The sequence below is a fragment of the Merops nubicus genome, unplaced genomic scaffold (genome assembly GCF_000691845.1).
Source record: "Merops nubicus isolate BGI_N331 unplaced genomic scaffold, ASM69184v1 scaffold5279, whole genome shotgun sequence".
In the NCBI taxonomy this organism is placed as follows: domain Eukaryota; kingdom Metazoa; phylum Chordata; class Aves; order Coraciiformes; family Meropidae; genus Merops; species Merops nubicus.
In genome coordinates this window covers 31,499-54,631 of record NW_008633001.1, presented here as the reverse complement: position 1 = coordinate 54,631, position 23,133 = coordinate 31,499, and the positions used below count along the sequence as shown (strand labels likewise).

Sequence of the window (23,133 nt, the reverse complement as noted above, 5' to 3'; positions counted from 1 at the left end):
AAGCTCCTGACAGAGCAGTAGGCTCTTCTTTTCCAGAAATCAGCTTCTTGTATGTGCCTACACAGGGCAAAATTATTTGCCAGAGGCAGAAAAACAAAGAGTAAACTGACTGAATAATATCCCTGACCTATGCTGTTGACATTATAAAGAGCTGTTTCTATTAGTGTGTTCTTTGAGACAACTCTCCATTATCCTTTCCTGTAAAAAGGGAGATATTGCTCTCAGAAGCATGATAAGTAACCAACATTAATTCACTGTATTCAGTGTTTAAAGGGAGAACAAGTGATATCTTGGCCATAGAATTTGCTTCTTCCATTTTCCATTTTCCTGGTCCAGAGTAGTAATGCTGCAGGGAACTGGAATTTGCTCATTGCACTGACAACACAGAGATTTAAATGGCTGATACTGTTCTGTTTTGTTTTAAATGAATACAGCATAATTCCAGAGAACAAAAGCAGAAAAAAAAATCAACTAAGTGTTTAACTGTATAACATTATATGCAAATGAATACCAGATATGGACAGCATAAGTTAATATAACTGTGAACGTTCTATTGGCTCCTCTTGCAGCACAGGGCAACCCAGGCCAAGCAGTCAGCATCAAATTTGGGAACACTTGGGCTTACTTAACCTTTCCATGTGGCTCAGGCCCAAGACCACCAGAATCAGTTACTCAGCTCAGGTTTGTTTTAACTCGGTAATGGTCAGAATAAACTTCAAAACCAGACTCCTAAAATATAAAGCTGCTGTTTTCCAATGATAGCTGAAAAAAAAAAAAAATCTCAAGTATTCCTGAAAAAGCAAATCAGTAGTCTGATCTATATTAAGACCAAGTGAAAACTGCAGGGTTTTCTGTGTAGCTTAGCCAGCATTAAATCAGTAGGAAAGAACACTGTTCCTGTGCAGAGACTGAAAGTTAACCCCTCTTTACTTCCTTTCACCAACTGAAAACAGGAAGAATGTCAACAGTAGCTGACACTGCTTACAAAAACACCTTTTCTCCTAGTATCCTGGTCCTACTTAAGACTTCACTATTTAAGAGTAACTGTAAATCAGCAATACTAAAATTCTTTTTCTTCAATGACAGACAAGAAGCAGCAACTGACAAAGGTTCTTGTAGCTATCTATGTTTCCAAAAACATTAAAATGTTATGTCATTCTAGACTCCTGTAAACTTAAGATGTTTCAGTAGTTTATTTCCTAAAAGTGGTTGGGAGTTCTGTCAAATCTGCAAAGCATGTTATACACAAAACAGAGGTTTAATGAGCGTGATGGTTCTGAATGAAAAAACAGCAAGAGGGCAAACAGGGTTACAGTAAACTATGGTCACCAAAAAGGGACACAAAAGAAGTCACACAGTAAATAAGGCGCATTGAGCCATACAGTTCATTTCTGACCTATATTTAAAATTTCTTTTTTTCAATAATTCTCATCTAAACTTCCACATTGAAGTCTAATATTCTTTGGATAAACCACTTTAAGGCCATTATAAAAATTATATAACAATTGTAAAAAGCTAAATGTTTCCCAATAATGCCTTAGACTTTATCTATAATGATTCAATTCATAATAGTTACTAGCAATAACTACAACTCACTAAATCATCCAATTATCTGAATTTCCTACTAAAGAGCTAAACTTTTTATGAATATTTCTTCATTTCAAATCTTGCCCCCAGCATTTTTTCCATGCCACAAAAGAAGACAACATACCTTTGAAGAATCTGAACTTTTCATATATGGTTCAGCACAATGTGCAATACTTCCCTGTAATACTTTTTCTATTCTAGCCACTAGGAAAATATCAGTATGAGGACACGTGACTGAGAATATTCCCTAGGAAAGAAAACACAAACAAAAAAACCAACAAGAGATAAATATAAAGGAAAAATGCACACAGATTTCAGATTATATGATTGAAAGACATCTGAAGCATGCAGGAAAAGTCTCTACCTCTATCAAAATGCTACTAATTCTTTAGGTTACTAGTTCTTACCTGCTTTGGATATTGTAACACAGTTTCATGAATGTCTTGGATTCTGTGTAAGCTGTCACCACTGCCATTCATCATCTGTTGAGATGCACTGGATATCATGTGCCTTACTGAAGCATGGTTCAAATCAACATGGAAATCTGCCGAAATCTTTCGGTTGTTTTTAATATCAAAGAGTGACAACGTGACAAAGAAAGGTTCTACCTAGACATTTGAAAAAAGAATCAAGTGTCACTGTGGGCATCTGTGTTACTGTAAAAATGTGTATGAAAGGAACATAAGTAACACTTTTATGAGTAGTTACACATGGCTATCACTCCAGATACTACTGACAAGATGTAAAAGAAAAATTCCACTTTCTACAACATAACAAAAGGATAGTAGCAAAGTTATTTCTTAAAGGATTGAGAATCTCATTTTGATTTAAAGGAGTAGGAAAAATGCCACAATATGTTTTGCAATCGCAGCAAGGAATTCTTGCCGTTAAGAATAATGCCAACAAAATATTAAGACCTTCATTACAATTAACATAAAATAATTAGATTATTATTTACATTTGTCGTTGGTCCTTCTTCATTTTCCGCAATGCAACTTTGCAAATTAAAAGATAAATCGTTACACTTGACAAGAATTTTTTTTCCAAATTTCTCTTCAAATGGTTTCAGTTCTGGTTCAATACCAGAAAAGTCAAGTTTCTTTAAAAAGAGAAAAAAAGAGAAATAACCATTAAGTTAAGTTGTTTCTCATTTCAAAAGGATCAACATAAAAGAAAATAACATGCTTGCTTGTAAAAAAGTCTAACCTGTGCATCTGGATCCAAGGCAAAAAGTTTAACTCTGCTTTCACTTTTCAGCTTGATTTCTGCCTCTCTGGTACTCTGTTAAAGTAAGAAAAAAGTCTCAGTATCACACTATTAAAAGAAAGTAGTTTTCAATTCTGTTTCTTTTTCTGTGGTGTTCAAAAGTTTACACTGTTTCAATTCATGGACGCTTCTCCCCCTAACTGAGCTTTGCAACTCCCTAGTTTAAATCACTCCATCATGTTTGAGTAAAAGACTGTGAGAAGGCTACTCTCTTCTAAAGGCTTTTCCAGGCCTCAAAACACAAAAAACCTTCCAAGCTCCTGGGAAGTAAATTCCAGTGTAGCTCATACAGCACATTGCCTCCTTGAATAATAAAGAACTTTCATAACAGTATTTTATTATACAACAAAAATGAAGTATGAGTGTAGGTTAGAGCTCAGAGCTATCCTGAGACCATAAGATTGCTCAGGAAACAACAGGTTACCTAAATTAACACACACCATCAGAGCTCTTTTTCTTGGTTTGTTTTGGGACTGGTTGTTGTTGGTTTTTGGGTTTTTTGTTTTTTTTTTTTCCTTTCTTTCCTTTTCTTGAGCTCTACTGCCAAAGAAGTGGTTTTCCTGTGGGTAGATGGAAAAACCCCTAAAACCTCCAGAAGACAAAACCCTCACACTTAGAAGTACACTGTACACTGATCCTGCCTGGGATTTGTGGATACCTACCTATTGACAGCAAAACAAAAGTAAAGTGGAACAAAATAGAATGTGAAAACTGGTGGTATGCATAGGTTACTTTTTCTGAAAAAGGTATTATTTAAAGAGTGTTCTATGATTTTTAAAGTCACAGGACAGAACAAATGCACATATGCATGCACCAAAATTAGCCATGTAGGAGAGTTGCCATTCCCAAAGTAGTAGCTAGCTAAACAGGGATACAGAGTATTACATTACAGACAGGTGTCTAATTTTGGATCAGCCCATACAGGTTAAAAGAAGATACCAACCCAAAATGCCCATCACTGACCACCAGCTGGAACTGATTTACTGTCTACATCTGCTTTGCTGGAGGTTGAAGAAACTCCTGCTATGTCTTAAGAAAACAAAACAAAACAAAAACTCTAAGAGCTCAAAATCCTATTTTAGGTTAATAATAATAATAAAAAAGATTTTGACTTAAAGGATGTATTACAGAAGAGGAACTCCTGAGATGTGATTTTGAGTGTAGATGCTCTAATGGATTTCATTCTCTTACTTTGTTGTCTTTAACACACAGAGGAGGAAAGAGGAGTTGCTGTGGAAGCCACCACCCTGACAGTGGCTACCAGCAGCATATTGGCAGACTCTGTGTGTTCAACAGCTGCTAGGATTGAGAAATAAAGGACTTAACTCTGAACAAGTTTAAAGATGGCAAGAAGGTTGCATGTACATTTTAGAAAGGGCAGAGCCAGTGGCAAGAACTGAAGAGGAAGATGATGTAGTCACAGGAAGAAGACAAAGTGTTTCAGCTAAAAGATCTTGAATAAGTTTATATTCTTCAGTGGTTTGCACACTAAAGACAAGTCAAAAATATGCATTTTTGACTGACAGATCAGGGCCAGTCGGTCAGAAGTCAGGAACTGAAAATGTATGTGGTCATCAACCCTGTCTACAGTATAGCAGTGACTCTGTAATTCCATTTCCTCATCAGCAAAACAGGGACAATGTTTTCCTACCTTGAGGAATACTGGGGCTCATAACGTTTAAGGAGGTGCTTGTGCAGACTGATCATAGCAGTCACATTATTTAAGGTAGAGGTCTAATTTGGTTTCTCTGAAGATTAAAAAAACAACCAACGAACAAAAAACCCCACAAAACCCTACGTTCACTCCAGGTACTTAAGTTACAGGTGTAACATGAAATAGGCATGACAGACATTGAGATGTAGGTGCACTTCTGTGCACTGAAGCACACAGCACCATCTTATTTAGTTTATGTTAGAAATTAACAGCTGTTCATAGAAAAATGAAGGCTTAAAGGTGTACTCACAAGGGTTAAACCCTTCCTTGGAAGACTGTTTTGTCCCCTATTGCCAGGTGCTCTGCAATCACCCCTGAAGGAATTTCTCTTTCCTCATAAGGATATGAGGTCAGCTATTCTGAAAATCTCATCCTAGAACTAACAAAAAATAATAGAGCAACTATAAACTCTTCTAAAAGAAGGCTCAATGCCTTGTAAAGTCTTCCACTGGGGAAATAAAGAATGAAACCCAAACAACAGCTGAAAAGGCAATGCAGAAAGGAACAGAGGGGAAAGAAAAACCTCAAAACAAACAGCATTTATATAAAGCAATCAAGTTAAAGACACAAACTGTGTGAATGGAAGTGGGCCAATTTTTCCATATACTTTTCCACATAGAAAAAGAGGCTAGAAAAATACATTAGAGCAAATTATTTTGAAACGTAGTAAAGATGAATTAGAAGGGGAAAATGTAAAAACCATGTGCTTAAAATGCTGAGAAAAATAACACACAAAAAAACCCCTAAAGAACTGCTTGCTTCCAATCAGCAGGTTATGGAATCAGGGAGCAGCATTTGTAGCACTAAAACTATATGCAGGTGCTGCAGCCCTGAATAAAAGTCAAAAGTTCCCTCTGGAAGTCATATGGAACGTAAGCATTCCAGTAACTCTGACTATAAAGAAAGAAAAACCTTACTTACAATAAGAGCATCTAATTCTATACTTGCTTCTGAAAGAACTATTCAGACCCTCATGTAAGTATGCTGTTTGATGCTTACAGCTCGCCCAAGGAAAACCTCATTCATTGTATGCACCACAATCCAAATTAATTTCCAAATACAGCCGTAGCTAGAGTTGGATTATCACATAATAGCTTCTTGTGTACATGTGCTAAATTGATTACAAGGCAGTAACAGAAAAAATTAAATCAGCCAACCAATTTAGGTGCTAAAAGCCTGTTAATGTATTCTGACTGGATCTTTTGATATGCTAGCTGTTGTAATAAACAGAATTTGTTTTACTACTTGTTCTCCATTTATAAGCTGCAATTCCTTCAGGAGTAGTTACTAGGTAACTACTTTCCTCAGAAAAGAAGGGAAGAACATTCCAGAGCATGGTCAAGCAGGAAAGTTTCAAGACTGAAGGCTATGCTACACAGAAGAAAGAGTAAGGAAGTCACAGGAATAAGGTTGGATTCCGCAACTTCAGTAGAGGGCCACCAGCTCCAGTCCTTATGTGAATTAACAAAAATTTCTCCCTTCGAGAGCTCTCAAAACTTACTGCAACACACACACAAGTTGCTGATTTAACAGAAATAATGTCTGCAAATGGGCTGAGGAAGAGCTACTGTTACTATGTCAACACAGGAACCACCCATGAACTTGCCAGCTCACTACAAACACAAGCATCTTAAAATACTTTTGCATCATCACTACCATTAAGCTCCACTGCCTTCTAACTATCAAAATAAAACTTGACTATAGTGTAACTAGATTTCTACAGAGATACTTTAGCACTTGCCTGCAAGCAATAATGCAATACAAAAAAATGCAGACTACAGTAAATTAATGTAAGAATAAAACAAACTGCTTTTAAACAGCATGTCACGATTTATATTACCACCTTTAAGACAATAGCTGATTTGCTTCCAAAAGCAGAAAATGAAGCTCAATAACCATGTTTATTCACAAAAGAACTTCTGAGCTTTCAAAGCACCACAATCTGACTGGAAGCTAGAAGCCAATACCTTACCTTTATTGACAGTTCATGTGGCTAAGTTATGGTTAGTACTTTATATGCTGAGTTGGCATTTACAGTATACATTACCTTGGCAATTTCAGGATAGTAGTTATCAAAACTACTTGATGAGCTTTCCAGTTTGCTTTGTTCATCATCTGAAATTATAAAACCACATTAGAAAAAAAAAATTAAAAACCAAACAAAAAATACAGAACTACTCACAAAACGCTAGTAAAAATATTTCTGATTTTTAATTTTTATTTTAACTACTACTCCCTCAAAAATGACAATTGTTAACATAAACAGGTTGTTGACAATTCTATCATTTCACTTTGATGCAGTGTCTTCTTGGAGGATGGAACCAGTTACATAAATTAGTAAAGTTGCAGTTATCTCTAATCTTACATGGAAAATAGTTTGAATACACGTTTTGATATCTGCACGGGGAAAGAGGATACTCAGTGCAAAAATTTACATTACTCTTTCCACTATGCACTGTAACTTGATGTCAAAACAATTTCTCTCTGTTCATTAGGTTCCCAGTTCTGCTTTCTAGTGGTTACTGGAGTTACACAGCAACCATTCAGCCAGCTATAAGCATTTCATATTCTAAGGTAAACTGAGGACCACTGACTAAAACGTCAGCTACAGGCTTCTCATTTTTCCCACTTGTTTCAGTTGCAAACATGTTAAATTCTGGCAATCTTCACCAAAGACTATGATACCTCATTTTAAAACCTTTGATAAGCTCATCCAGATTCTTCTGGATACGTATACACTTAGTATCACAACAGTTTCCCTCCTCATCCACTCTCAACATTGAAAATGCACAAGAGGACATCCAGACTAACCTTTTGTCACCAAACTATTGATTATACCTACATCAGATTATCAGCCTTACTTATTCTTAAAGAGTTCCAACATAAAAGATTCTATACCCAAGCAGTCTATTTCAGTAATTTAGGGAAACGTTTGTGGTCAAACATCTAAATTTAAAGTCCCTCATTGATACCACAATTTCTTATTCTTCTACCTTCAGTGGCCACAGAACAGATTATTGCATTTTTAGCAGCATTTTACACATCTCAAAACAAGTTCCTCCTAAGTTCTTTTTTCCTTAAACAGTCTCAGTCCTCATTTTTCATTGTAGGTTCTATTTTTCTAGGCTTCTGATCAGTCTCATTATTCTTTTCTGGACCTAACTCAACTGGAATCAATACAGAACAGTGCTATTTTAAATGCAAAATGTCAACACTCTCATCTGTTCAAACAGAGTGACAAGGTCTACAATTTTTATGACCAAAATCCAAAAAAAAATTAGCCACAGTAAAACCTTGATTTCCAAATGCATGTATGTAAACGTTGCCACATGACTGTATTAGCATTGCTAGAAACCCTGCTTACCTTCATGAGACTCCCCATTTCTTTTTTCTTGCATTGCAGCCTCAAAGTTAAGCTGAAGGATTTTATTCAGAGTGTTTATCCATTCTTCCATTTCAAGTTCACTATCTGCAGCTAGAAGGTAACTACTCTTGTCTTGCATCTTGAGCTCAAATGCAAAACGTCTGACTTTATTATTCTACAAGGGAAAAAACCAGATCTTTATACTATCTTTACAGACATCCTACTCACAAAAGAAGTTTATGTATTACAGATCTTTTAACAAAAAAATACACTGATATTTTGAATAAGTGTATTTTAATTACCCTTTTTCCTCTCTGACATTTGACCTTCTGAAGTTACTCAGAGCACTGCAACAAGTGTTATGAAAGGTAACAGCCCATTTCTCAGTTTCCCCTCATCATTCTGCTTGCCATCATTTTTTAAAAAACAAAAATCCCATTTCAAAATATTAAGTCTTTACATACTTGGATCATCTAGAACTGAAGCTAACTGAGATCTACTGACTTTAATAACTATTAAATTTTATTATTATTTGAATGATAATCACTTGCATGCTGAGATTTTATACTGAAGGTTAAATCATGACCAACCTCAACCCTGAATGCCCTGATAGTGTTAGCCCTTTAAACTTACATGAAGTTGGGAATCAATTCCTCCTTTGCTCCTCAACCATTATGGTCATCCTATTTGCAAAATTTAAATCAAGGCTTCAAATGCTACCTAGCTTAACTCACGCCCCTGGGAATGGATTCACCAGTCTTAAAAAAAATAATTCTATATTATCATCCATTTAATTTTAAAAAATGATAATTCATTAGATAAAACATTAAAATAAACAGTGAGACAGACTTAATGGTTGAGAGACTTTTTTCCTTATTTGAAGTTAAATTAAATGCCAAATTACATTTTAGTTTCCGTATAGCTCAGATTTTTAAATTAAGAGTGACTCCTGGTTGGCAAAACAGCTTTTTCTCAAAGTTGAGTTTCTGCTAAGGAAGATACAAATAAATGTATGGAGACCAGATCTAAGGCAGCCTTACCAATTAAAATCAGTACTGAAATAAATGAAAAATCTTAGCAACAGTAACCTTTAACTTTCACAGTATAAAACCTTGACACAGCTGGTACCTGTCACACTTTGCAGTTTTCACAGATCACTGAATTAGAGCCTGTGTGACTGTATGTGTGAATATATGCACTGCATGTGTTATGTGACTGCACTGCTCTGTAATGCAGAAAAGTCTCAATACATTTCAACGTTAAGACAAACAGAAAAAAATCCGACAACAGACCCCAAATATTAAACAGTATTTTGGGAATTCCTGTCTTTTAATTTAAGATTTTTAAAGGGGGTGGGGTGCAGTGTGCAAGCTGGGGTGAGACAGACACTGGTGGGACGATACATGGATGCATTCCCCTTTGCTGCAGCGCCTTTCTTTTCTTTTGCAACTTTTGAAAATCTCAATATTTTCTGATGACATAGACTAATATTGTAGTGCCCACAACAGTCTGTGCCACAGCCACAGGCTGCAAACCAAAACTGAGCCACCATCTAAGTGTGAAACAAAAGGGGCTAGGAGCAGCCCAGGAGATGGAGAGTTCACGCTGCCAGAGGGATGCCGAGGCTGAGGAGCAAAAGGTAAGAAACATTTTAAGTGCAAGATAAGGACTACAATTGTGTTTAGGAACCACTTCTTTTTTCTTAATGGTTGGTTTGAAAAACTCAAAAGCAAGCTCCTTTCAGTTGAGTTGCCTAGAATTGTATACCTAAGGCAAAACACTGTGTAAATCTGTATATAGAACTTGCAATATCATTAAGCTTATTACAGTTATATGACTTTCCAGGCAAAGTACCTATTAAATGTGTGTCCAAAAACATTATTACTTTATTTGGAAAAACATAATCCTCTATAAAGCTGTTTTATCTCTCCGTATAAACCTTCAAACAACTTCATACTCAAAATATTATTTAATAAATACATTTTTATTAAAACTTTGCCGATTTCTGTCCAAGATAATTTTTTTCCAGGTATGCTGTGCCTAACAAAACAGTTGCATGCTGTACTATAAATATATAACAGAATCACAAGGAAGAAAAAAGTAATTTAAAAAACCCTTTCTTTTTGGCATTTGCTACTGACAAAACATTTTACCAAAGCCTTTAACTTTCTAAAATAAAGGGACATACAAGTAACATTATAAAGGTCAAATGAAAGCATCTGGAAGGGTGATCGAATTTAATACAATTCCCACAACACAAATCCCACACAGGAAGCTATGCAAAACATTTTACAGCTCATATAAGCACAAAAAAGTAACTAAAATGAACTGTGATTTTGTGCTGTCAGTACTTTGCCATGATTTAAGATTGAGAGGTTTTGTGAGTTTGCCTTAAAATCATTCGGTGTTTTTGGTAAATATTTGACATCAACTAGTAACTTATGTTCTTTTCATAAAGACTTTTAAAATTCAGTTTCCTGCCCTTTAAAATCTTGTTCACTCTTTTTGCAAGATGCAGCATGTCTAATAGTTCCTTTGCATAATAGGCACTCACAACTGAAAAAAAAATCTGTATTTAAAAAGAAGGCAAAACATCTGCTATTAAATACAGAATTAACTGAAGAACAGACAGGATAATTATAATTACCTGAACCACTCCCATGCATGAATCTAGAAATATTGATCCTTTAGGTTCTTTTGATATTTTTTCATCTTTGTAGAAATTGAGATTATAGGATCCATCACCAAGTTGGATTAAGTGGAAAAATCTTCTTTTAAATGACTAGTGAAAAGAAAGATGGGAATTAAAAGAATTAGAATATTAATCAGCTTTATAAGACCCATAAGTGCTATCTACACAGCTGGTAATAGGAAAAAGCTTTTATTTATGCATAACCTAATCAGTATCCTCAGAAAACCAAACAGAAATCATTATTTAAAACAAAACAAAACTTAAAGACCTCCAACAATACTGTACTATTTGATGGTATTTATGACCCATTGAAAGGTATTTAAACCAGACTGCAATATTAGATATTTATTGCAATAACTGTGAAAATAGCTTGCTTTTTTCTAAATAGAGGCAATACAAATAAAAGCTCATATTAACTAGTCTTTTTTCTGCTACTAACACACTAAGGTCCAGTTAAGAAAATTATTTAAAACATTAGCCTTCTAATGCATTTTTTTTTTTCTGATTTAACTAAGGAAAAAAAAGGAAAGTAAGACTTTGCAGCTGTAAATTACATATAGGACTCCCTCTTTCATCACACACTAATTTTTTCCTTAGATGTAAACCACACCAAAGTTGACTTTTCAAAGGCAGAGTGATATTTAAAATTGGTGTTCAGTTTGTACACGCATAGCACATTCTTAAACTTACTCTCATTGTCACACTGATTGCACTATTCATGTTGCCTTTGTACAGCCATCCTTGTTTTGTTATTCCACCCTTCTGAGACCCAAGAGACGCTGCATCCTGGAGATGAGACAGACACATGTGGAAAAAACAAGAGGTAAAGTTTTGCATCACAGTCTGAAATCGTTGTATTTATTGAAAATTTCAGAAGTAGTTTTTAAAAGATGGAAAAGCTATGCATATTACATAATGATAACAATGTACAGCAAGTCCCTGCTGAAATTCTATAGCTTTCTAATTGCAATTATTTTATTTAAAGATCAGGGATAAGATTGATTTCATCTACCTTTTAATAGGTGACCTGGTCACCTATATAGACTTTCTCTATGCCCAGCAGGATGATCCAACTTCTAGACAGCTTAAACATTAGCCAAGATATATCTCATTGAAACAGGGGAAAGAGGGAAAACTGAAAACTCAAAACATTTCCTTACATTTATGCTGTAAGTTTTTTCATATATTCTCATCTTCCAGTGGAAGAATTTTTACCAGTTTCTACTACCAAGAACAACGTAAACTTGTGCTTGTCCAAAACTTCTGTTGAGATTTCTCAAACCATTTTTACTTTATGTTTATTACTTCAAAGACATTACTTCAGAATTTACAGAGAACTAAGTCTTCGAGTCTTGAATTAGACCTGTCCTTTCACAGATCAGAATCAAAGCTTGCTAAAGAGAACAGGACCAAACTTGGCAGTAATGGCAAGTTCACAAACAGCAGATGCAATGCATGCATCATGCACCACCACCCACTGCCTGTATGCCACTTCCATCTGCAGCTGGTGGAACTTACTAACTACATCAAAACCCAGTGGACGTTAACAAATACCAAAAAGAAGTACCCTATTACCAACACCAATCAAAATGACAGATTTAGAACTGCCATAGAATAAATATTAAATCACCAGTTCAAGTAATGTTTTAGCTCAGTATCAAGCTGACTTCACCACTATTTCCAGTTGATACAACTCATTTTGACCAAAAAAAGAAGCCATTAATGAACTAGACCTATACGAAGATTTTCAGCCATCTAGAAGTGAAATAATCCTGTTAATTTATTATCCAAACATTCAAAATCAGCTGATCATCCAGCTGAAAGCAAAACCACAAAAAACTTCCTCAAGTGCCTCAACTACTTCTTCTAATTCCCTTTCTCAGCTATTAATATGCAACAAAAAAGTGACTCTGTCTCCCATAGGTAATCATTAGTGCCACAAGTGAATATTAAAACCAAATCTTGGAATAATTTTAATTACTTTCTGGAATTAAATCAAGAAATATTTTGTAAAAAGTTACTAAGTAATTTTTCTACAGCTTATTTAGTCTGTTTAGCTTGCATATTCATATGCACATGTGAACTTCAAAAAACTGCAAACAAACAGAAGACCAAAGATAGATCAGCCTGTTCCTTCAAAAATTCTAGTCAGCTTGATACTGTGGAAGTTAGGTCCACTAAGGATGACACGGTCATCAACTATCAGAGCACCTGAAATAGCCCCCCAGGAGCACAGATCAGAAATACTCTGTGACTTTTCATATGCCCCAATGAGTCTCACTGTCTGAGCAATACAGTCTACTTCATATTTTCATGTCATTAGCCTCCACTCCTGTTCTATTTTTTAGACAACCATTTTTTCTGAACAGCAATCAAGCTACAGAGACAACAACTTAAAAAAGTAGGTTTCTGACTGTGATTCCCCACAGGTGGAAGTTATACCCAAGGAAAGGATGGTTTAAAACCACCTATACAAGTTTAAGATGAGACTCTTAATTAAGACGCTTTTTTTCCAAATCAAAGTCTCTCTGATGTGCACCATTTCCCAAACGTGTTGAACTGCATGATGTTTCCTGCAATAAAACTGTCATTTGGTCCTCTCTAGTTAAAGTGCTTCTTTCTGTCAGACAGAATTCCTGGCTCCAGAGACAAAAAGCTACTGAATCTTTCCAGCTTACCACCTGTCAATACAAAGGAACCCAGAACTCAGTTGTTAACACATGGCTTTTACACTGGAAATGTACTTCCTGTTTCCAACTGGCAAGTTAATTTCCTCACTTTTATTATTACTGCTGCACACTGTGCTTCACTTTTTTTTTAAAATGATCTTTCCCACAAACTCAGCTCCAAAATTTATTTCAACAACAATGTTTCAACAACAACAATTCCTTATCTTAACCCCACACCCCAGGCTGATCTAAAAATTCCACTTAGAAACGTCAACCTGATTGTCTGATAGACCAAATTAGTTTTGGAAAGGTAATTCTCTCCTTTCTAATGATGCAAGATTAAACTAATCTTTATCTGGTTTTCTTCCAAATTCTATCACTTGCAGCACTTTATTTTCTAGTATTCTCTTAAAAAAAAAAAAAAACAAAAAAACACACCACAACAAACAACCGTGAAACAAAAGAAAAGCAAATTTTAATCTAAGCTTTGCATCTATGCCACAACAGCCCCATGCAATGCTACAGGCTTGCAGAAGAGTGGCTGGAAAGCTCTCCCAGCAGAAAAGGACCGGGGGGCTCAGCAGCAGCTGAACATGAGCCAGCAGTGTGGCCAGGAGACCAAGAAGGCCAGTAGCACCATGGCTTGTATCAGAAATGGCGTGGCCAGCAGGACTGGGGGAGTGATCACACCCCTGCACCCAGCGCTGGTGAGGCCACACCTCGAGTACTGTGTTCAGTACTGGGCTTCTCACCACAGGGACACTGAGGTGCTGGGGCAGGTCCAAAGAAGGGCAACAAAAGCAGTGAAGGGTCTAGAGAACAAGTCTTAGGAGTGGCTGAGGGAACTGGGGTTGTTGAGCCTGAAGAAAAGGAGGCTCAGGGGAGACCTCACTCTCTACAACTCCCTTAAAAGAGGTTGTAGTAAGGTGGGGGTTGGTCTCTTCTCACAAATAACAAGTGATGGGAAAAGAGGACAACCACAAGAGGGCTAGGTTGGATATTAGGAAAACTTTCTTCCCTGCAAGGGCTGTAAAGCCCTGAAAGAGGCTGCCCAGGGAAGTGCCAGAGTCACCATCCCTGGACGTATTTAAAAGACCCATAGATGTGGCACTTAAGGACACAGTTTAGTGGTGACCTGGCAGTGCCAGGTTAATGGTTGGACTTGATTTTGAAGGTCTCTTCTAACCAGAACAATTCTATACATGTTTTTTGGCATACAAAGACATTAATGTTTAAAAGAAAAAACCTCTTGTACTAATTCTTCCCTTGAAGAAAGAATTTATGGTGCCCTACCCCACTCCCATCAAGCTCCCATTTCTAGCTTGCTTTCTTCTGGTGTTTAGACTTTCAGTTCCTCAGAGTAACAGATTTGTTCTCCAGTGACTGTACCTCCGAAAGAGATACAATGTTCTTGCCTGCTGGAATAGGAATCTGGGCACAAGGAAACAGGAGGTCCTTCCCACTTATACCTCCTGGCAAAAAAACCATAACTCCTGACAATAGCCAAGCTATGGTTTTCAGTGTTTAACTCTAGCCATAATTATTTTCCCTTGTAACTATCACAGTCAATGATAGCTTCATTTAACTTTTTTTCATGTTTAACTCCTCTTGTCAGAAATATCATCACAGTAAATAATGCCAAGTCTTCTTAATTTCAGTATAATGGAAAACATTATTTCCACCTTACAAATAGGAAGATTTAGATACAGATGCATATTTGTCCAATTATCACAGCATAGATTAATAGCAGCACTGGAGAGTCAGCATGTATTTTGGGATCTACCTATTCAGATGCACTCCCTGGACTATTTTTTCCTGTTTAATCAGGAAAACTTGTAAGGAAGTACTTTTATTTCATATGCAGGGGTTCTGAATATAAAACAAGGAATTTAGAAGCAAAGTGATTGTAAAAGAGTAAAAAAAAAAAAAAAAAAGGCCTTTTATTTTAATTCTTTTTGATGATGCAAGAGTTCAAGTACTTGTAAGAAAAGAAAACATTGCCATGTAAACACTGTTTTGAAACAGGGTGTGGTAAAAATTAAACAAATCACACAAATAACAGAAGCAATTACTGAAAGAAGTACTTGGCATTTGAAATATACTTGACAACTGCTTGAGGCTGTAGGTGTCTTTGGTTTCCCTATGCCAACGACAAAAAGAAAATGCATTTTCTTTCATCAATTTGTTTAGCTTTTGTTTCCATGATAGATGTCCAGGTCTTATCTTATGCTCAAATTTGTGACAAACTTATTTTATGTCACATTGTATGCTATACTGTCAAGCATGCTTGTTTGTGTTGTCATATTGGAACAGACTCACCGACGATTTTGCTCAACTTTGTGATTAAACTGCACAAAATATTTCCCTCTGTATGCCCATATATATATATGGAAAGGTGTAAAACAAGACAGATTTTATGAAAGCTGAAGAATTACATGACACCAAGTATTAAAACTTCAATTTCACCATGTGTCAAAACTTGTACTCGCATGACAGCTCTCAGAAGTACAAGGGTATTTGAATGCAGATAGGTGAAGTAACATTTTTTTCCAATAAAGCTGTTCAAGCTATTCTTCATTTACTGACATCAACACTTAACTTGTAACCTCTTCTTACCCAGTATTCTTTACTGAAAGTAATAGGAAGTAAGGAATTGCTATCATCTCACCTCATCTTTATCTGCTTCTTCATCCACTTCATATAAGTGAACTGGAAGCTTCTCGGGTTTTGCCCCTTTACTAAGAAAGAAAAAGCTTCTATAATACTAGAATTTTTGTGATTAGTTACATATTTTATAGCTGCAAAAATAAAGATGTTATTTTCCTAACTGAAGAGGAAAAAAGCATAAGAATAACTGAATAAAAGAACGTATTTTTTATTAAATGTATTTCTTAGCAATTTTTCCAATTTGCACATCTAGGCACAGTCTTTTTTTCTGCTTGTCACTGTCCTTATGTCTAACTGGAGAGAACCAAACGCCCTCTCATTCACTGCATTCCAAACACCTCAGGAGCAAGAATTCATACCTCTAGCCATTGTCTCCTTTTAGGACAATGTGTTTATTTAAAATCCTCTTGACTAGTGTGGTTTCCATTCATGTTCAGGGCAAGTAAAAACCAGATATTGACTTTTACAAAACCTGTGAGTATATCAGAACTTTCCACAGGCAAAGCAAGCTATTTCTTAACTGATAGATGCAGAAGAGTACGTAGGAAAGACATAGATCTTCCAGAGCTATGGGATTCAGGGATATTCAGACACTCTCAGATATTTTAAGTTAAGGGTCTAATTTCTATACTCTCCCTATAAAATTCTGGAAAAGTCAGAAAAGATTTCTCTAGCAGATGGTTTAGAAAGTCTGTAAGAGATGTGGACTAGGCTTTTACTTTGAATTATCTTGTCAAAATCTGCACGAGTTCAAACATTTGCTCTAAACATCTCAGTTAGGTTTGATTCCCTAAACTACTAAAGAGATTTGCAAAAGCTACCTTTGAAGCTACAAAAACAGGATATCACCATTTTAGTTTCATCTAAACATTTGCCTGTTTTAGTTACAATACTTCTATTCACATTGTTGGTGATACCATTTCTTGTTTTGATCTGCCTCTTAATAAGGCATTGTTAAAACACTATCTTTCCAGAAAATGGTTTAACAAGAATTTGCACCTTCAAGTTCACCAATATAAATGCCCATTCCAAAAATCCTGACCATGTCTACTGACTATTAAACATTGATATAACATATTTCAACTTACGTATTGCATGTATTAATAGGTTTCTGTAATACATTTATATTAAATCCTGTTAGATTTCCTTCACAAATTCAAAATCTTTATTATACCACTAGATAACATACTTACTTTGGAAGCTGTCGAAAGTCTCCCGAGTAATCTTCATATCTATAGTTAACAACATGCCAGTCTGAGTTGTAGGTTTTAATGCACTGTTTTAAGAAAAAACAAATATCAGTATTAATTGGAAGAGGATTAACAGCGTTCCCTAGACAGACACACAAAAGAAACCTTTCAAGACTTGGCTGTTCACCCACTACTATGATTACCTGCTGATCTCTGAGAATTCTGTACACTTCCCTTCTTTTGCAATACAATCTAGTGTAATACAGCTTTTTGCAACAAGTGATGAGTTTCAATATGACATTATCAACTGCTAGAAGTGTATCTTATAAAACCATAAAATATGAACACACTCAGCATCTGGATTAACCACGTTCAGTTGTCTGAAAAAATTAAAGCAGCATTTCCCTGCAGCTGAAAATGACCGAGCCTTTAGAAAAACTCAGAATTAAAATAGATGCATTATAGAATAGAATATTCAGTTTTGCACTTACCAGATACAAAAACTAAGAAACTAGAACTATTTTTTCCTTATATTTATACCTCTAGCACAATTAATGTTTAAAATACATGCTTACAGCTGCTAAAAAGCAATTATGTCATTAAGCTGTGGTCTAGATCACAGGAAATACCATTTTACTCCACCCATATTGCTACATCACAACAGTACCAATTTATCTTGGCTTTGACCAAAGTAACATAAAACTGACAAAATCTATTGCCAGAAACTATCCAATATAAAATTTTATATGTTACATGAATAGACTTGCATATACACAAACACAGCATCTAATAATTCAAAAATATTTTCTTTGTATTTTAGAATAGAAATTTAATATTTGCCAAGCAATTATTTCTGCAGAAACTCATTAAAATTCTCGAGTTACCTATAACACTTCTCCTTCCTTGCTACCTTCTTCAAATTTATGTTAAAACTATTTAGGTTATATATTAAGGGTATGCGTCACTGTTGATAAATCACTTTCAGGTAGATCCAGCTGTTTGGAGCTCATTTGTTTTCCTTGGAATTGCAGGACATTTACTTGTTTCAGATGTACAAATATCCGCTTAAAGTATACCAGTAGAAAACCAGTAGATAATATACAAGACACAAAACCTGTAAACCTTTCATTCTAAAGGGCTTCAACAGGACACTAAATAAAATGCAACATCACAGTCAGATCGAAGGGAATGCTAACAGAAGAAAGTAGTTATGAGAAACTTTAGGTTTGAGGATGTTTCTTCTACATATAGCATACGAATTGAGCAGTCATAATGAATTTTGGCCTCTACAAGTGTTATAGTTATGAACGTCTCTTGCAACAAACTATACAAGATTTTTATGAACAAACTAAGAACAACTGATGTGAAGCACTTTATCAGGAAAACCAAGTCACAACAACTTACTCCAGATTCACTATTGCTCCCAATATTATGTGTAAAAATCACATGTGTTCATCTGGGAAAGCCAAAAGCATGAAGAAGGTGGGGGAGAAGCATCTGCAAAAGCCAATTGCACAAAGAAAATAATTCAAAGTTGTCTTATAATCCTCCATTTCCAGCCACCAATGGCGAAAAATACTATGCTTTCCTGGAAATTTTTCCTTGAAACCCCTGACAAATAATTGGCAATAATATTTAATATTATTTTCAGGGCTTTTGTCCCTGTTTTTTAAATGGTAAACAAAGCAGAAGAAAAACAGTTCAGCTACAGCCAGCCACATGCAAATCCAGTATTACCTCAGTTACAAACAAGCTTTGTGCTTCCTTCTCTGCATTTTCAGGAACTGTTGAACGAATGTATCGACTCTGCCGCTTCAGTAACGCTGTCTGATAAACAACAAACACAATTAATCAAACTTGCAATTAAAGATGATACATTATGGTAACACTCAGCTGCATCACCATCACTAAGATGGAAGCTCAGGAGAAAACATCTGGTGAATGTTTCAGAAGAGTCAATTAATGAGAACTTGCTTTCATTTGAAGATTAGCAATGTGTTCTTCCACAGCAAGGGCAAAGCTGTAATCATGGAGAGAGAGATGCCACTGAAAAGCATTTGCTTCTGTTCTATTAACACAGGCAAGAAAATGCTAGTAAAAATGATTCCACCATGACACTGTAACGCCAGTATTTTGAAGACAGATGTTAAGGTAGCATTATTAGTACAGATAAAAACTAATTCTCAGAATTCCTGCAAAATAGCAGTGGGATAGCTTTGTAATGGCATATTTCATTTGGGTTGGAATGTACCAACATTGTACTTGCTACAAGCATACTTACCCTGTATTGGGATAAATATTTCCTAGAAGAAGGGTGCTAGTACTCAGAATTTACGTACTTTGAAATAAAAGCATTTAGACACAAGCTGTCTTATTGCAAAGCAATCACTAGCATACTTTTGGGATAAGAATTCTTTTAATAATTCACCTAATATGCAGCTAATCACCAATTTTGCAGTTACTTAGCATATGCTTTTCATACTACCCATGAAGGTAGTCTTTTTTAAACCAAGGCTATTTACTTATGAAGCCATTTCATTATTGAATAAGTTACTGAAATTCAGGTGAGTTGGAATAATTATAGAAAGCTATGAAGAGACACAAAATTGGATACAAGAGTACCCAGTAGATATAAGGCTATGACAGAGAAGACTCTTTCTTCTTGGCAAGAGTCTAGAAGAGTACAGCCTTGAATGACTGACAGCATTGTAGTTGAGAGTAGCAAGAACATTAATAGATGTTCCAATGGGTGGTGGGAAGGGGTTCTATCATCTTAAACATACTACATGGTGCCAGAATGAAAACCTAGCGATGACAAAAAAAAACAGCTAGAAATGAACAGATTAAAAAGCACAAAGGTATTGTAGGTTTAGACAGTCCAGTCATGAAGAATTAAAGTAAACTCAGTGTTGCTACAATAAAGAGGCTCTCCAAACAGAACATGACTGCCCCTAAAAACCTGATGAGAATAAGTAAGGGAATAACCTGATTAGTAAATTCAGTGCAGAAAACAGAGCTTGTGAAAAAGCAACTATCTTGAAGTGGTAAAAAACAAAATTTGAAAAATTCAATTGAAAAATGACCCAGTATGTGGGAGAAAGTTACTGATAAAGAGCTCTTTTGTAAACTATAGAAAAGCATGCCATTATTTGGATATAAGATCATTAAGAAAAACACAGAAACACAAAAGAAAGAAAAAAATTATAAGCCTACTAATTTAGATTTGAAGATCACCACAAAGCAGGACAAAAATCATACTTTACTAAAAGTAAGTGAGCTGCTACCAAGCACATAAAATGAGAGAAAACAAGACTCATAACTCCAGGTAACCAAGTTCAGGATGATGGCAAATGCAGCTAAGTGGAAATCTGGAAAGATCCATGTAATTAGATCAGCTAGATGAAGAACGATCCTTCAACCTTTATAAGATTTCCCAGAGCTGAGCATTTTCTGTTCCATCCTTGCTCAAATATTTCTTTGGTAGTGGTTTGAGCTCAGAGCTACCTCTGACAGCATATTTGGAGAAGAGTCACAGCTGAACACAAGTAGGTGACTTAGTGGGTTTTCTTCCTTTCCCTCAGTAGGAAAATAACTTTCATCAGGAAAAGGGAAAAAAAAAGGAAAATGAGGGAGGAAACAGGAAGGAGGAAAAAGAAGTAAAGAAAAGACAAGGAGGAAAGAAAAGGCCAGAAAAGCAGGAAAGAAAAGAAAATAAAAGAAAGCTTTAGGTGGTCCAAAGAAGCCAGTTGCTGTGCAGCCTTTCTTTTCTGATATGGACTAACAGTTCATACCAGCTCTCCTTTAATATCTAGCTTCTCTGAAGTGGCAAGTTACAAACTGAACACAGCACTGACCATGAATGACTACAGAATAAGACATTGAAACATTTGTTACAAAAATCTTGCCTCTAAATTCCTGCAAGCAATTATATAAACACCCCATCTGATTACTTTTCAGTTATCTAACTGCATTACCTGAAAAAAAAAAAAAGTTATCCAAATTAAGCACAAGCATTTGTCTCAAATTTCTCCCAAAGTAATTTCAACTTTAGCACATATTTAACAGTGATGTCAGTTTGCCTCTTTGAAACTACTCCTAACTGAAAACTGTAGAAGTGCTATCTAGTGCTGAGAAGTAAATATTTTCTGTACCATTTGAAGTGCTAGCTTTAGGGCCGTGCTGGTAACAAAACAGCCTTACTCTTAATGTCTCTATAAACGAACAGGGCTTGGCTTCCTTTTTAGGCAAGTGTTTTGTAGATTGTAATCAGTTTACCCGAAGCACAAAGAAAAACTCCTGTAAAGAACTGAATGCTCTAAGAGGAAATGGCTTGAGCAGGTTTTTAGACAATGGTAGGAGTTCCCACCTATAAACTGTTCTAAATGTCTATACAGGTAATTCAAAATACCCTAGCTCACTCTTGTAAATTCATCTTGTGGGGAATGGGGGATGAGGGCAGTATCAAACATTTGAGCAGAGGCTTACCAAGAGCTCCCCACACACTATGTGCCCACAACAAATTAGGAAAAAGGAATTAAGAGAAACCACATGTGAAGCAGAATGGCTTCACTCAGTGCATAAGGAATTGGCTGGATGGCTGCACTCAAGGAGCTGCAGTCAATGGCTCAATGCTCAAGTGGAGACCATCAACAAGTGGTGCTCCTCAGGTATTGGTACTGTGACCAGTGCTGTTTAACATCTTTGTCAGGACACAGAGTGGAATTGAGAGCACCCTCAGTGATTTTATGGACAGCACCAAGCTGTGTGGTGCTGTCAACAAGCTGGAGGGAAGGGCCCAGGTCAACCTCATGAAGCTCAACAAGGCCAAGTGCAAGGTCCTGCAGCTGGGTCAGGGCAATCCCAAGAACAAATACAGGCTGGACGGAGTATGGACTGAGAACAGTCTTGAGGAGAAAGACCTGGGGATGCTGGTTGATGAAAAGCTGAACATGAGCCAAGAACATGAGTAGAGCCCAGAAAGACAACCATATCCTGGGCTGCATCAAAAAAACTGTGGCTAGTAGATACAGGGAGGTGGTTTTGTGAGACACCACCTGGAGTACAACATCCAGCTCTGGAGCCCCCAGCACAAGCAGGACATGGACCTGTTGGAGCAGGCCCAGAGGAAGGCCACAAAGATGATCAGAAGGCTGAAGCACCTCTCCTATGAGGACAGTCTGAGAGTTAAGGTTGTTCAGCCTGGAGAAGAGAAGGCTCCAGGGAGATCTTACTGGGGTCTTCTAGTATCTGAAGGGGGCCTACAAGAAAGCTGGGAAGAGACTTTTTACAAGAGCTTGTAGTATGAGGAGGGGTTAACGTCTTCAAATTGGAAGGACATAGAATTAGATTAGAAATGAGGAAGAAGTTTTTCACTATGAGGATGGTGGGACACTGGAGCAGGTTGCCCAGGGAAGCTGTGGATGCTCCATCACTGGAGGTGTTCAAGGCCAGGTTAGATGGGGCTTTGAATAACCTGGTCTAGTGGGAGGTTTCCCTGCCCATGGCAGGGGGATTGGCACTAGATCATCTTTAAGGCCCCTTCCAACCCAAACCATTCTACAATTCTATGATTTAAATGATTCAAATTGTATTGGCAACCATAAGAAAACTACTGGTTTCAGAACTCTACATGTGATTACAGAAAACTGCGTAGGGTTAAAAGGTTTAACTTGAAAAAAAATCACGTAAGGCGTTTCTGTTCTCTGAATTTATAACAGTTTCTTAATACACTCAATGACAGATTTAAATGCATTGAGTTGCTGAAAACAAGCTAGATAGCTCAAAGCAGTGTTGGAGAATCATGTGTACAATAAAAATATTTGGACAAAGTTCATGCCAGCAAATCTTAGACAGAAATAAAAGTTTGATAGCATAATAATAAAGTTTGATAGTACAAATCAGTCTTCATATAAATCAAGTATAAAATGAGACCGTGCCAAAGACTATACAGGGAAAATCCAGAAAATGGATTCAGATATTACACT

The 23,133-nt window shown here is 36.3% G+C and overlaps 1 protein-coding gene across 1 annotated transcript in view; it reads right to left on the bottom strand.

Annotated features, from left to right (window-relative positions):
* Positions 1-1,711: 1,711 nt before the first annotated feature.
* Positions 1,712-23,133, bottom strand: part of LOC103780411 (dedicator of cytokinesis protein 9-like) — a gene marked incomplete at its 3' end in the record, with an annotated part of 31,753 nt that continues 10,331 nt past the window's right edge. Inside the window, exons 3-13 of the mRNA XM_008948081.1 lie at positions 18,887-18,976; positions 17,153-17,235; positions 15,961-16,030; positions 11,314-11,409; positions 10,579-10,713; positions 7,932-8,106; positions 6,615-6,682; positions 2,794-2,868; positions 2,546-2,686; positions 1,995-2,195; positions 1,712-1,834 (exon numbers count right to left, since the gene is read on the bottom strand). Of these exons, the coding sequence (XP_008946329.1) occupies positions 1,712-1,834; positions 1,995-2,195; positions 2,546-2,686; positions 2,794-2,868; positions 6,615-6,682; positions 7,932-8,106; positions 10,579-10,713; positions 11,314-11,409; positions 15,961-16,030; positions 17,153-17,235; positions 18,887-18,976 (1,257 nt within the window). The remainder of the gene's footprint in view (positions 1,835-1,994; positions 2,196-2,545; positions 2,687-2,793; positions 2,869-6,614; positions 6,683-7,931; positions 8,107-10,578; positions 10,714-11,313; positions 11,410-15,960; positions 16,031-17,152; positions 17,236-18,886; positions 18,977-23,133) is intronic.